The sequence below is a fragment of the Notechis scutatus genome, chromosome Z, assembly GCF_049901735.1.
Source record: "Notechis scutatus isolate UNSWTSFEM ecotype Mainland chromosome Z, rNotScu1.2, whole genome shotgun sequence".
Lineage (NCBI taxonomy): Eukaryota > Metazoa > Chordata > Lepidosauria > Squamata > Elapidae > Notechis > Notechis scutatus.
In genome coordinates this window covers 109,199,588-109,213,998 of record NC_142025.1, presented here as the reverse complement: position 1 = coordinate 109,213,998, position 14,411 = coordinate 109,199,588, and the positions used below count along the sequence as shown (strand labels likewise).

At 35.8% G+C, this 14,411-nt stretch overlaps 1 protein-coding gene and 1 long non-coding RNA gene across 2 annotated transcripts in view; one reads left to right on the top strand and one right to left on the bottom strand.

Moving 5' to 3' along the window:
- Positions 1–14,411, top strand: part of LOC148129096 (uncharacterized) — a 273,474-nt gene that overhangs the window by 172,115 nt on the left and 86,948 nt on the right. The gene's annotated exons all lie outside the window — the stretch shown is intronic.
- LOC148129099 (vomeronasal type-2 receptor 26-like) lies at positions 6,998–13,107 on the bottom strand. Its single transcript, XM_087946027.1, has 5 exons — positions 12,829–13,107; positions 10,870–11,724; positions 10,214–10,441; positions 9,147–9,273; positions 6,998–7,899 (listed from the first exon to the last, which is right to left on the bottom strand). Exons 1-5 carry the CDS (start codon positions 13,105–13,107, stop codon positions 6,998–7,000), a joined length of 2,391 nt encoding a protein of 796 aa, XP_087802153.1.

Genomic DNA, 14,411 nt, shown 5'->3' with positions numbered 1-14,411 from the left:
AGTGCAATGGTGTGCTTCTGGAAGTCTTTTGAAATCCATATTATATCAAAGCTTGAAAGCAATTTATATCTTTGTCATAAAGTATATATTCTCTTGGCACTTCTGGTGATGAGGTAGGGACAAGTAAAGGTGCTCAAGCTCACCTGGGGCTTTTTGCTACCTTTTCTTGCTGTTGGAGCGACCCTCAGAGGTGCACTTATCCTTTAGAGAAACATGCCGGTGTGAGGAGCCTCGAGTTGCGGTGTGGAGAGGGTGACTCTCATCGTGATGCAGAGAGACCCTGTAGAGACCAACAAACAAGAGACCGCCATCCAGTAATGGTGGTCCTGAAGTCCAGATCATTACCTACAAGAGGAAGCGAGTGAGTGACGGACTGTGGTGAACAGAGAAGAGTGTGAGTGAAGGAATCCGTGATTTTGATAGAGTGTAGAACATTGGAGAAGTCTCGTAGATGACAACAACATCAGTCGGAGCGAAGCCATGAAGTAGCAGCTAAAAAGAGGATGTGAAAGGTGGTGAAAGTGAAAGGGCTCATGAGACGGAAGAGGGTAAGGACACGAGCGATCGGACAGAGAGGATAAGAATGTTGGAGAGGCTTGTGTAATTGACACCAATGGAAAAAAAAGAGAGGAAAGAGTTAACTTTTGGAAAGTGCGAGCAATATGGATTGTTGCCATTCAGGAAGACTGGATTAACAAGTGTGAGACGGGGGAAAGATCGGAAGTGGGGAAGCAAGCAAAGTTACTGTATTTCTATAGATGATACTTAAAAATTCACTGGAGTTCTTTTCTTTTTTGGACTATTGACTTGGAGGTCTAATAAGTTGAAACCTGTTAATTGAAGAGACCATATGAAATTTGGAAGATTGGACTGCAAGAGATTTGAACAAAAGGATGAACAGCTATAGCGGAGGGTGTGGTGAGACTGTGAAACCAGAGACACTATTCAGCAACTCTGCACTTCCAGTGTGTTTGGAGACGGAACTTTTTAATTTTAGAGACGGAGAGTTGAACAGTTACATTAGGATACTCCAAGCCCTGTAGCCTCTGCTGTTTGGACTAATTATCTCTCTGATATCAATTTTCCTTTTCTTTCCTCAGGTATTTGATTGTGGTAAATGTGATGTATATCTGAGTTAACTGATGTATTAGCAATACTGAGGTCTATATTTCACTTTAATATAAAGGGGAAAGGAGGGGAATGACAATAATTAACTAATTAACTAATTAAGTATTGATATTGGATTATATTTGTTCATTATATTAGATTCAATAATTGAGATATCCATATTTCAAATAATTAATTGTTGTATGGTAAGGTCAACTTATTTCCACTTAGACTTATAAACATTTAAAACACTATTTTAAAATATTGATATTTAGATTAAGTGTTCCATAGTTTTTATAGATATACGGATTATTAGTACTTAGAATTTAAGTATAGGAATTTTGATATAAATACCAAACTTTATAAATGTAGATACTTAATTTAGAATTTAATTTTGAAATTGTCTTGGATAATATTTATACTTATAAGAGTATATAGTCCACTAATTTACTAAGGAAATTAGGAATCAATCAATTAGAGTAGTGGTTACTCCTATCTATTTTTGAATAGCAAATGCTAATTTGGGATAACATATTTAGTATAATACAAAAACAGAAACAAATTCTCAAAGAAATGACCTCTACAACTACTACAACGCTTAAAACTGGGAAGAAGACTATTCCAACATTAACAACTGTGGCGGCATCCCCCTCAACGATAGCACAAAAGACAATTGAGGAAACATTGCCTGGGGAGAAACAACCCTCTATCATGAATGCCAATATCCAGTTGACACTCCTCACCTTACAAGAATCTATGCTGAAGCTCCAAGAAATGATGATGAAAAATCATACGGAGACAAGAGCTGATACAAATGAACTAAAAGAAGAGATGGGGAAATTAAAGGCGGAAATGAAAGTAGATATTTCAAAGTTGGATGAAAAAATGGAACAATCCAGCAAGCATTAGAGAGAAATGAATTGACAATAAAGGAGGTAGAGAAAAGGACTGAACAAACTGAAAAGAAACTGGAAATGGTTGACGAACATCTAAGGAACATGAGCAAAGAAATGGAAGACTCCCTGGTCTATTTGGAGATAGATAAGGTCGCAGCATATTTGAGATTCCAGAACATAGTGGAATCGAAAGAAGAGGATCTGGAACAAGTGATAGCAGAAATACTAGCAGAAATGTTGGAAAAAGACAGATTATATTCTGAAAGAGTTGGACAAAGTTTATAGAGTGAGTACAAATTATGCAAGATGCCACAAATGTCCAAAAGAAGTTCACGTAAGATTTGCTATATACAAAATATCCAGAGAAGAAACAATCACATATAAAGATAAAGAAGTCTTGGTGCTTAAACAAATCCCAAGAAGAGTGAGAGAGCAAAGGCGAGACTATAAATTCTTGGCAGCCCAATTAAATCAAAAAGGCATTGTATTTAGATGGCTAATCCCAGAAGGGATGTTAATCTCATGGGAAGAAAGGAAAATTAGAGTAGATTCTGTGGAAAAATCCCAAGAATTTTATGAACAACTGGTAGGCCCGGAAGAACTGAGTAGTAAAGATGAAGTAGAATCAAATTCTCAAGACGACCAAGATTACCAAAAGAATAGAGACAGGAGTCCCAGGAATCCAAAAAACACACAACAAGAGAGAGAAGAACTGAGGACACGTTACCAGCCACAAAGAGAAAGAGGAGTAACTACAAGACAAAGAGCAAGAATCAACTACACAATGGATGAGGAAAAGAAAATATTATCAATTAATATAAACAGCCTGAATTCCAGGATAAAAAGGAAAATAATATTAACTAAACTAATTAAACAAAATGCAGATATAGTATGTTTACAAGAAACCCGTATAAGGAAGTCAGATGAAAAATATTTAGAATGCCCAAAGCTAGGGAAACTATAAACGACACCAGCAGACTCTGGGAAAAAGAAAGGGATAGCAGTATATGTGAAAGAGGATATGAAAGCAGACCTAATTTGGACGGATTCTAATGGAAGAATTCTGGTTTTACAAATCTGGATTAACTCAACCCCAATTCTATTAGTAGTGATTTATGTCCCTGATGAAAACCAAAAAGAATTTTTTAAACATTTGCATGAAAAAATAGTAGGATTAGAAAAAAGGAATATTTGTATCTTAGGGGACTTCAATGCCATTGTGGACCATCAAAAAGATCACAGTAGTGGGGGTAAGAAGAGGAAAAAGAGAGAGTTACCGAAAACATGCGAGGAAATGATGACTGAATTGAATTTGATGGGTGTGTGGAGAAAATAAAACCCAGAGAAAAAACAATTTACATTTTACTCAAATCCACACCAATCATGGACACAAATTGATATGGTACGGATGAACAGTGAAATAGCAAATGAGTTAAAAGTGATTGAAATTTACCTAACGAATGGGCAGATCATAATCCAATTCAGATATTGTGGAAAGATAAGAAAAAGCTAAGGAAGAGGTGGACACTAAATACACAGCTAATTAAAGAAAAAGAATTTATGAATAGACTCAAGGAGGAATTAGATTACTTTTTAAAAGAAAACAATAATTAGGCAACTACGAAGCAGAATATTTGGGATACAAGGAAGGCTGTAATAAGGGGCACAATGATATCATATACTGCCAGGAGGAATAAAGAAAATTATGCCCAACAAAATAAATTAAAACAAAGAATTAAAGAACTAGAAAGCCAGTTACAAAGTACTCCAAAGGATTGTAGATTGCAAAATCAGATGATAGCAACTAAACACAAATTGAACTTAATTGAACAGGAAGGAATGATTACAAAGTCGAATATAGCTAGACAGATATTCTTTGAACAGGCTAACAAACCAGGGAGATGGCTGTCCTACAAACTCAAAAAAGAAAAAGAAAAAAGATTAATTTATCAATTAATAGATGGAAATGAGGATGCCCAACAGGGAATATCACAGAAAAAAGAAATTGCATATAAATATTTTGAAGACCTCTATAAAAAGGAGGAAGTAAAGGAGGATATGATAAGAAACTATTTGGGTGTAACAAAAGACAAAGCAATTGGGGATGAGATGAAAGAAATGCTAATTAAAGATATTACATGGTCTGAACTGAAAACAACAATAGAAAATAAAAAACAACAACAAAACTCTGGCACTTGATGGAATCCCAGGGGAACTCTACAAGGCAATAGGAGAACAAATAGGACCCCTTATGGTGGAAGTATATAATGAGGTTTTACTTGCAGCTAAAATGCCAGATTCATGGAGAGAGGCATTGATTTCGCTGATTCCGAAGGAAGTTTCACATCCCTGACTCATACAAAACTATAGACCAAGCTCTTTGTTAAATACGGACTATAAAATATTTGCTACTATTATAGCAAATGGACTAAAAAGAATCTTGAATGAATATATACATAAAGACCAAAATGGATTTCCCCCCAACAGACAAATTAGGAATAATTTAAGAATAGTGTTAAATGCCAAACCAATCTTATTTCATTCTTCAACACAGTGACTAAATTAGTAGACCAGCAAAATACTGTGGACATAATATATTTAGATTTCAGCAAGGCATTCGACAAAGTAGACCACAACCTACTTTTTAGTAAGCTAGAAAAAAGTGGAATAGATAGCACCACCACTAGATGGACTCGCAACTGGCTGGCAAACCGTACTCAACGAGTAGTCCCTAATGGATCTAAGTCTACATGGAGGGAAGTAAGCAGTGGGGTACCACAAGGTTCCGTCTTAGGCCCAGTACTCTTCAATATCTTCATTAATGACTTAGATGAGGGAATAGAAGGGGAATTTACCAGATTTGCAGATGATACTAAGCTGGCAGAAATAGATAACACCCAAGAAGTTAGGCTCAAGATCCAGACAGACTAGAACACTGGGCTATATCTAACAAAATGAAATTCAATGTAGAGAAAAGTAAAGTCCTACACTTAGGCAAGAAAAACCAAAAGTACCCATATAGATTGGGTGAAACCAGGCTCAATAGCAGTAACTGTGAGAGGGATCTTGGAGTCTTAGTGGACAACCAGCTAAATATGAGCCAGTAGTGTGCAGCAGCAGCCAAAAAAGCTAATGCAATCCTAAATTGTATTAACAGAGGGATACAATCAAGATCAAGGGAAGTACTATTATCACTCTATAAATCCTTAGTAAGACCACACCTAGAGTACTGCATCCAGTTTTGCTCACCACATTATAAAAAAGATGTTGAGACTCTAGAAAAATTACAGAGAAGAGCAACCAGGATGATTAGGGTACTGGAGACTAAAACATACAATGAACAGTTGCAGGAACTGGGCTTGGCTAGTCTAGTAAAGAGAAGGACCGGGGAGACATGATAGAGGTCTTCCAATATTTGAGGGGCTGCCACAGGGAGTAAGGGGTCAAGCTATTTTCTAAAGCACCTGTAGGCCAGACAAGGAATAATGGATGGAAATTGAACAAGGAGAGATTTAACTGGAAATAAGGAGAAACTTTCTGACAATGAGAAAAATCAACCAATGGAACAGCTTGTCCTTGGAAGTTGTAGGAGCTTGAGACTTTCAAGAAGAGATTGGACTGCCATTTATCAGAAATGGTGTACGGTCTCCAACTTGGGCGGGGGGTTGGACTCGATGACCTACAAGGTCCCTTCCAACTCTGATTATCTGTTATGTTTTGGAATACTATGAAGCCCACCCAGAAAAACAAATAGCCCTTGTATTCTTGGATGCACAGAAGGCCTTCAACAATTTAAATTGGCAATTTTTAATTCAACAAATTTATAATATGAATTTAGGCACTATATTTGAAAACATCGTAACCATAATTTATGCCTCACAAAAGGTGAATATCATAATTAATGAAGAATATATGCGCTCAATAAAAATAGAGAAAGGAGTTAGGCAGGGATGTCCACTATCTCCCCTGCTCTTCATACTATCTTTGGAAACACTACTTATGCGAATTAGGCAGAACCCAGGAATAAAGGGGTTAAAGATTAAGAAAGAAGAATTGGGAACGTATGACAAAGCAAAAATATTGGAATCAGATTTTTATCCTAATTTGGAAGATTTTTAAAATAAATATAAAACTGAAAATAAAAGTTTCAAAGAGTTTAAAAATGGAACTTTGTTATTATATTTTGCACTCTTTCAAAGGAAACAAACCACATTCCAATAAAGGTCTCTCTTGTTTCTCTAATGTAATTAAAATCAAAATAGATTTGAAATATATTTTTAATACATGTTTATTTTTAACAGCAAAGCATACTTTGATTTTAAATAAGTTTTTAAATTTATAATTATTTTAAATATCAAAGCCTAATCCCACAACTTGGTTGTTCATTCTTCCTGGGTAGGCGTTAAACATATTTTCGGTAATATAACACAGCACTTACCGTACACAGAAATAGTCAGGATTACTTCAAAGGAGTATATGATTTAGTTAAAATTAATATCTGTGCTTGGAGTGAGAATTTATCTCAAGATTTGCATATTACATGGCAAACAGGGCAATTAATATTGGAAGGAACCTAGTCAAATAAACTCCTTTTAATGAACCACTATTAAAAACATATAAAACATAAACATGCTTCAGAATAAAATTTTCCTTTAATATTCAAAGGGCCACACACAATCTAATAAAATTTCATATTTCTATATGTCAACTCTTGCAGCTTTGAGCAATATATGGACACATCTAATCATGTTAATCACAATTTAAATTCCATCATTCAAATTAAGCTGGGTAGGATACATCTATTATTTGATCTTGAAACACATCTCCTTTTAAATACTTGTTTTCCAAAAATCAAATTTTATGTATGAATGAAGATAAATCAAGGTCGGAGAAATTGTTCTAAATTCCATCAGGATGAATGACAACCCTCCCCCCACAAAAAGAGTCCACATTAATCTAAAAATATTTCATTAAATATAAATACAAAAAGATAATTACTTTTCTTTCCTTATTAAATAGTTTTTCTTGTTCATCTCAGGTCTCAGTAAAATGATATAGCATTTGGGGGAAAATATACACCCCAGTAAACCAGCACTGGAGGATAAAATAGAAAAGATCTCCACAGCTACCATGTATTTCCCTTTGGTACTCAGGTAGGTTGGAACAAATGTCAGCCAAACACTGCAAAAGAGCAACATGCTGAAAGTGATAAACTTGGCCTCATTGAAACTGCTGGGCAGCTTCCTGGCTTGGAAAGCAATGTTAAAGCTGACAATGGCCAGGAAGCCCATGTAACCCAGGACACAATAAAACATAATCACAGAGCCCTCGTTGCATTCTATTATGATTTCTCCTTTCAGCGAATGCAGGTCTGTATCTGGGAATGGAGGAGAGGTACTCAGCCAAATTGTACAAATCCCCACCTGGATGAAGGAACCCAAAAGGACAATAAAATTGGCCAGTCCTTTCCCTACCCATTTCCTCAATCCAGAGCCTGGTTTAGTTGCCATAAATGCCAGAATCACAGTAATGGTTTTTGCCAATACAGACGAAAGGGCTACTGAGAAAATAATGCCAAAAGTTGTTTGCCGGAGAAGGCAGATCATCTTTGTAGGCCTTCCTATAAAGAGGAAGGAACAGAGGAAGCAGTGTAGAAGGGAAAGGAGAAGGATAGAAGTGAGGCTCCAGTTGTTGGCTTTGACAATTGGAGTCTCTTGGTGCATCCAGAATGCTCCAAACACAAGGACTGTAATCAAAGAGAAAACAATAGCCAATGTAATAAAGAGGATTCCCAAAGTTTCATTATATGAGAGATAGCTAAACACTTTGGGAATACATTGATTTCTTATATTGTTGGGATACTGATTTTCTGGACATTTCATGCAGACATCCATATCTAGAAAAAGAAAATAGAATATATTTTTTTCCAATCTAGCAAACTTTCCATCAGTATAAAATATATACAATAAAATTGACATTGATATAAATTATCTACTTTGTGAAGAGATGATAGCAATTATTTTTTTAATGCCAAAGTATATGTCAGTCTCATAACATAAATTTAAACCTGAGATCCTTTGTTATACACAGATGGTATTGTTTGAAAAACAAAAGTAAATAAAAATGATTTCTGTCTGCTATCTTCTTTTGTACTGTTAGAGAGTTACAAATAGATTCTTAAGTGCTGTTGCAGTTTGGACGAGCAATATTTGCAGTTTTAGAGACAAATACGTTTGTGAAAATAAATATTATAAACAATAATAATAGATCAATTTGATGCAGTATTTTAAGGAACAGATAGAACAAGAAATTGGAGAACCCTAAACTAAATCAATCAGAACAACCAGATTAAATGATTTAATGGATCATAACCTATTTTGTTAGATTAAACTGTATTTTATTAGAAAACTGTTACTGTTATTGCAGGTGTGAAGAGAGTAATGCTTCATGAAGTTATATTTTTCTGATGTCGTATATATTTCTCATTTGTATTTATTTCACCATGAGGTGGAATTTAATATTTTCAAACAGTTACATATTTACATATTGTTTAACTACCTCTCCAATAAATAGAAAGTAATAGCTGAATTGAATATCCCAACAAATCAGTGTTTTCCCCAAAGTGTTAACCTATCTCTCTATTACAATGAACGTTATAATGAACCTTTGGGAATTCTCTTTAATACATTGGCTATTGCTTTCTCTTTGCTTACAGCCCTTGTGCTTCGACTATTTTGGAGGAATCAAGGGACATTAGTTGTCAAAGTCAATGGAAATCATTCACACGTGATTTTCTTTTTTTATAGAGACCTATTTAACCTTCAACAATGGAAGGATAAGTATATGGCCTAGATTACTCAGTTCATTTAAAACTGATGGCCTTTGTCTATGAGTGGATTCATTAAAATTCATTTAAGCACTGCTGACTTAAACAACAATATGTTATTGGACGAGGGTCTTTTTCTTATTTGTTCCAAATAGATACATACATACATACATACATACATACATACATACATACATACATATGGTACATACACACACACACACACACACACACACACACACACACACACACACACATGCACTGGACTGGATTTTTGCTGTTCAGCTAGCCAAAGTCCTCACATCTTTTTGCCCTACCTATTTCATCAGATATCTCTCCTTCTGAGCAGGGCACACAATCATAGCAGCAAAATTTCTCTCCTTCCTTCTTCTTTCTGCTTGAGCCTGGATAGCAGTGGTCATTGCACACAGAAAGAGGAAGCACCTGAACAATAATAGGTGTGAGAGAATCAGAGGATAAAACATCTGCTTTAATACAAATTTCCCGAACAAGAACTCCCATCCAGGCTGAAGAAGCAGAAGAAAATGAAAATGAGGAAACTTGAGCTAATAAGAAGGAATTGGCATTGATGTCTGAATATTCTGGCAGAAGACCTGGAGTAGCAGAAAATTATGTTTGCATTGGAAGTGACATGTGTTTGGATTACTCCTAATGGATTCATTAGTTGTTGTTTTTTGCGAAGATGAGCAAATGCAACACGCGATCTTTGCAGCCAGACTTTAAAACCAGAAAATGGCCCTATTCATAGTCCCAGACATACAATCACAATGAGGTTCAGGATTTCAATCATAAGATGTTGCACTTGAAAGTCAGGATACTATGTGAAAAATTTAATTTTGCAGCCATATTTGCAATGGTGGCAAAATGGTTGTTAATTTAATTGTGTATTCATTAAAATAAACAATTCTGCCAAATAGGCTTTTTTTGCTGGGAACAAACTAAAAATTCTGCAAATCATGGTTATGTAACCATGGAACACTGCAACTGTTCATAAATCTGAGGCTCTTGCCATGTGCCTGAAATGTGATCATATGATAACAAGTGAGGCAGCAGTCTCTGTTTTGATGACAGGTCATAAAAGGCTTTTTTTTTCTTCAGATTTTCAGTTGTTAAATGAACAATTGTATTTCTAGGACTATTCGCAGTTATATTGGTAATTTTTGTGTCCCAAGCCCAATCAGAACCATTTGCCATAAACCTTCTATGAACATATTAATGCTCAATTGCATATATAGAAAATGTTATACCTCATCATCATGAAAAGTTCCAAAAGGCAGAAACGTCATTTTCTTTAATTACTGCCATGTATTTGACAATTGCTACAAAGTGCACTTTATTTTTGTTATTAGTTAAGAATTCTCACCTGGTTAAAGTTTCTGTGCCATACAATTTGATTGTCATTAAGAGCTAATTCTTTGCCTGGTAGAGCCTGAGATTCCAATGTTCCAAGTTTCACTCGAGAAAATGAATTATTGGAGAAAGTAATCCAGTTTACAACATCAAAATCCGTAATCAATTCTCTGTTTTCATCAAATGTAATAGTGTCTCCCATGCTGTTGTTGAATACGATGCTTTTCAAGAAAGAATGGAACTAGATTTTTTTTTAATGAAAGAAATTAACAGTAAGACTTTGTAATCATGTTTTCTACAGCTCTTACATTCCCCCAAAAAATTAATCTGTAAAATTACAGTTCTTAGGGAAAACAACAATGGCCATCCCTATATAAAGGCTGTGGGTCTAATAAATTCTGCAAAATAGAAAAACACTTCCTCCTAAACCAAAGATGTTTTAAATTAGTAGTTATACTGTTACACGATTAGGACAGAAATATCTCTACAAAACAACTACTACTATAAAAACTTTTATTTTCAAAAAGAAGTGTTTTTTATTCAACCAAATTAATTGGTATAACAGTGCTGCATAACAATATTCCCAGTACCTTTATGTGTTACATCATTCCTAATACATAAGAGTGCAATTAAACTAAAAATGTATGTATTAGAAATGAAACAAAATACCTGCCATGGTTGTAAATCCTGAAACATTACTTCTTCTGTTCCTATTGCATTTCTACATCTGGATCTTGATTTGAGTAAGACATTCAAAGAATGCACCATAACATAGACTGCATTATAAATGTTGTAACTGTGTCCACTCATGCTCATTTCAAATAATATACTCGACAGACTCTCTAACTTCTCATCCCCAGTGCACAATGCCTTGTTATCTTCATTTATACTGGAAATTTGTAATGGGCAATCAAATGCCTGCTCCCAAAAATTCTGAATGAAATTGTCTTCTTTTGCCCAGTTTGGCCTTACAGTGTGAAGAAATTCTTGGAACCCAGGGGGCGTCATTGAACGAACTGCAAATGATAGAGCACCATGGAAACTCTGTATATCCCAAAGTCTCTGAAAGGACAGTGATTCAAAATCCCAATGGGTTGTAACAATCCACACTTTACCCAAAGATGGCAATGAAGTCCAAGATGCTACGAGGATGATCACTCTCAGATTTTGCATGGCTGGAGATAGGGCATAGATTACACACACTTTGACTTTATCCATAAAGAGTTGATCATATCTTAACTCCAATGAAATCAAGTGTATATATTCATCTAGATATGCCTTTGGTGGTGTTCTAAGTATGAAAGCATAACAAATACTGTTTTGGGAAAGTAATGGTTCAATTTTCTGCAAAAACATGTCCCCATAGTCATCATCTACAGCCATGATCCCAATCCATATCCATCCAAAATGCTGAAGTAATCGAATAATCCCAGTGTATTGATGCATTTCATTCGGGACCATCTGGTACAAGGATGGAAATACATTTTTCTCACCATGTACTGAAGAAAATGTTCCATACGCAAGCTGAAAGTCAATATATAGCAAATAATCCAAACCATTACATAAGAATACGAAGTGGGATTCATAGTCATCATAGGTAAATCAGAAAGGCAGCACTGAAATGTTGGTGGAAATTATATAGTCAAGTCATATGCCAGCAATATTATATCAGTTTAAAACAGGGGTTGTCAACCTTTTTGACCTCAGGGATCACCAAACTCAAAATTTTAAATCCCGTGGACCATTTATATGAATTTTGACTGACAGTGGCTTGCTGACATTGGTGGAAAAATTGGTCCCATATTCCAGAGCTGCAGTATTCACCAGACTGGTCCTTTGGTCATCCCAGAGCAGTTGCTCCTCCACCCAGATGCACCGGCCTCCTATGGACTGGAGGAGCTGCTCCGGGCGACCAAAAGGCCAGTCTTGTGACTACTGCAGCTCTGGAATATAGGACTGACTTTCCCACCAATGTCAGCAAGCCACCCCGGGGTAGATTTCCCTCCCCCGCCGTTAGTCTTACCTTCCAGTTCCAGTTCTCATGGCTCTACTAAAGGTAAGGTTTGCGCTTGGCTGAAGGGTGGGGGCAAGTGGGTGGGCAGTCCATGTGGGCGGCACAGCCTTGTATTCCTGCACAGCCTGGATTAAGTACTTTGGGGGGGACATTTCTCTGCGGACCACCAAAATTTTCTCACAGACCACCAGTGGTCCCCGGCCCACCAGTTGGCAACACGTATTAACTGAATGTGAAAACACTTAAAACATAGCACAAAATTGAAAGCAAGGCATTTATTATCTGCAAAAGTCCTATTGCTTGACTATCTGAAGGGAATTAAGTAGCATGTAGGAGAGGTACAGTATTTTCTGTAGTGGCCCAAGCATTTTGAAATCCAATGCCAACAGGAATTTGCTATTCTTCTTTATTTGTGGGAATCCACAGAATCCTTAATTTCTAAATAATTACTATCCCTATAGAGTATTTGTATTTATATTAATTGAATGTAGAATACAGTGTTCTCTTAGATTTTCCACTATGAAAGTAAACTCTAGAAAGTGACCTAAAGGTGCTATAAGAATGAAAGGAATTAAAGAAATTGGGATTTCTAGGGAGCAATCTCAAGGGTATACCTGTGGAACTTTGTAGTTGGCAAGCACTGTGGCCATGTTGAATGAGGTCCCTGTCAAACGTCCTCCAATAGCAGCAATAAATGTTTTCTTTAAATCACAGGTAAAGTTGGGAACAAACTTCTGCTGGGTAGAAAGTAAGCTCAGGACTGCTTTATAGGTAATCCTTGCAGGAAAATAATTGTTCACAATATGGAAACCCAATGTGATGTTTGGTAAGAGCTCAGGGTTCCTATTGATCTCCTTTACAGCAAACACCAAAGCAAGGATTTGCTGATACATCTTTGGCAGAGAGCTGCAACAAGAACTATCAATATAACTAAAGTGTTTCCTGTCCTTCTCTTGTACTTGTATACTCAAAGCTATAAAACTGAATGCCATGAAGTTCAAAGTCATCCATAAACTAGCCCTATAAATAATTGAGAGGCAGTCACCAAAAGCTACAGTTGCTGAAACTCAACAGTAATAGGTGGAAGAGATGCTGAAACTCATAAATAACTAAACTCCTCAAAAGAGTTGCTATGCCTTGCCTCACTGAAAGTATTCAAGGAAAAATTCAATGTCATCTCAGATCAGTGCCTGAATGGGCTAGGAGAAAACAATGCTTGTACCTCCTTGAGGTGACAAGGAGGTACATTTTCTACCTGTCCAAAGAAAAGGAAAGTTGTTATTTTTTATTTAATCTCCTGGCATAATTTGTCTTTGGAAAGAAAAAGTTAACATTACTGGAATGTTTTGTCCAAACATATTTTTTCCACTGAGTTTTCAGTCTGTATCTTACTCCTGTTTCAATCAAAGGCTTCTTAGAGTTATATCAGAATATTATATGAGGATTAGTATAGAAAGGTTTCAAATGAAACTTCTCTATACACTGTTCAACAAATGATATTTTGAAAATAGGTAGAAGCACTGATATTATTAGTCTGACCTTCTGACAAATTATCATAAACTATTACAAATGATTTATTAATCATAAATTGAACATCAATAGAATCATATATAAATTTGGTGCAGTGTGTGAAGGTACATGAAGTTTTCTACTCGGTAGCCAATTCTTACACTTCAAAAAGAGAGAAAACTAATTAACAGAAAATTCCCAATGACATTATAGGTATGAAAATGTTCAGAGACTTATCACCATAATCCTGCTGCTTAACTCTTTTTCCCCAATTATTTTGTCTGAAGAGAATTTATTTTTCTCTCAATTATTAGTCTGAAGAGAAAAAAAATAGAATTCCTTACAACACTTCGTTGATCAATGTACAAGAGGGATCTTCTGTGAAGGAAGGGCTTTTATGAAAGAAGAAAGCTTGAGAGACAATTGCCCCAATGATAACATCTCCTGGCTGAGCAAATTGATGGGCTATAGGAAGAGGATCATCTGGTATGCTACAATTCATAGCATATGCTTTGCATGTAATACAGAACAGGAACACAAGAAGCAACATTGCTATCAACTCCATCCCAGTGTTAATATTTTCCATCCTGAAAAATGTAGATGTCCCTATACAGAAAAATATCCTATCTCTACCCTATTAAACTACATTGCTTCTTTTTTCATTATCCTTACATATATAGTCTCTAAG

Coding starts and splice junctions, on each gene's coding strand:
- LOC148129099 (XM_087946027.1), bottom strand. CDS start 13,107: ATGTATCAGCAAATCCTTGCTTTGGTGTTTGCTGTAAAGGAGATCAAT. Junction 11,725..12,828: donor CCAACTACAAAGTTCCACAG/GTATACCCTTGA, acceptor ATTGACTTTCAG/CTTGCGTATGGAACATTTTC. Junction 7,900..9,146: donor AGAGATATCTGATGAAATAG/GTAGGGCAAAAA, acceptor TTCTTTTTCTAG/ATATGGATGTCTGCATGAAA.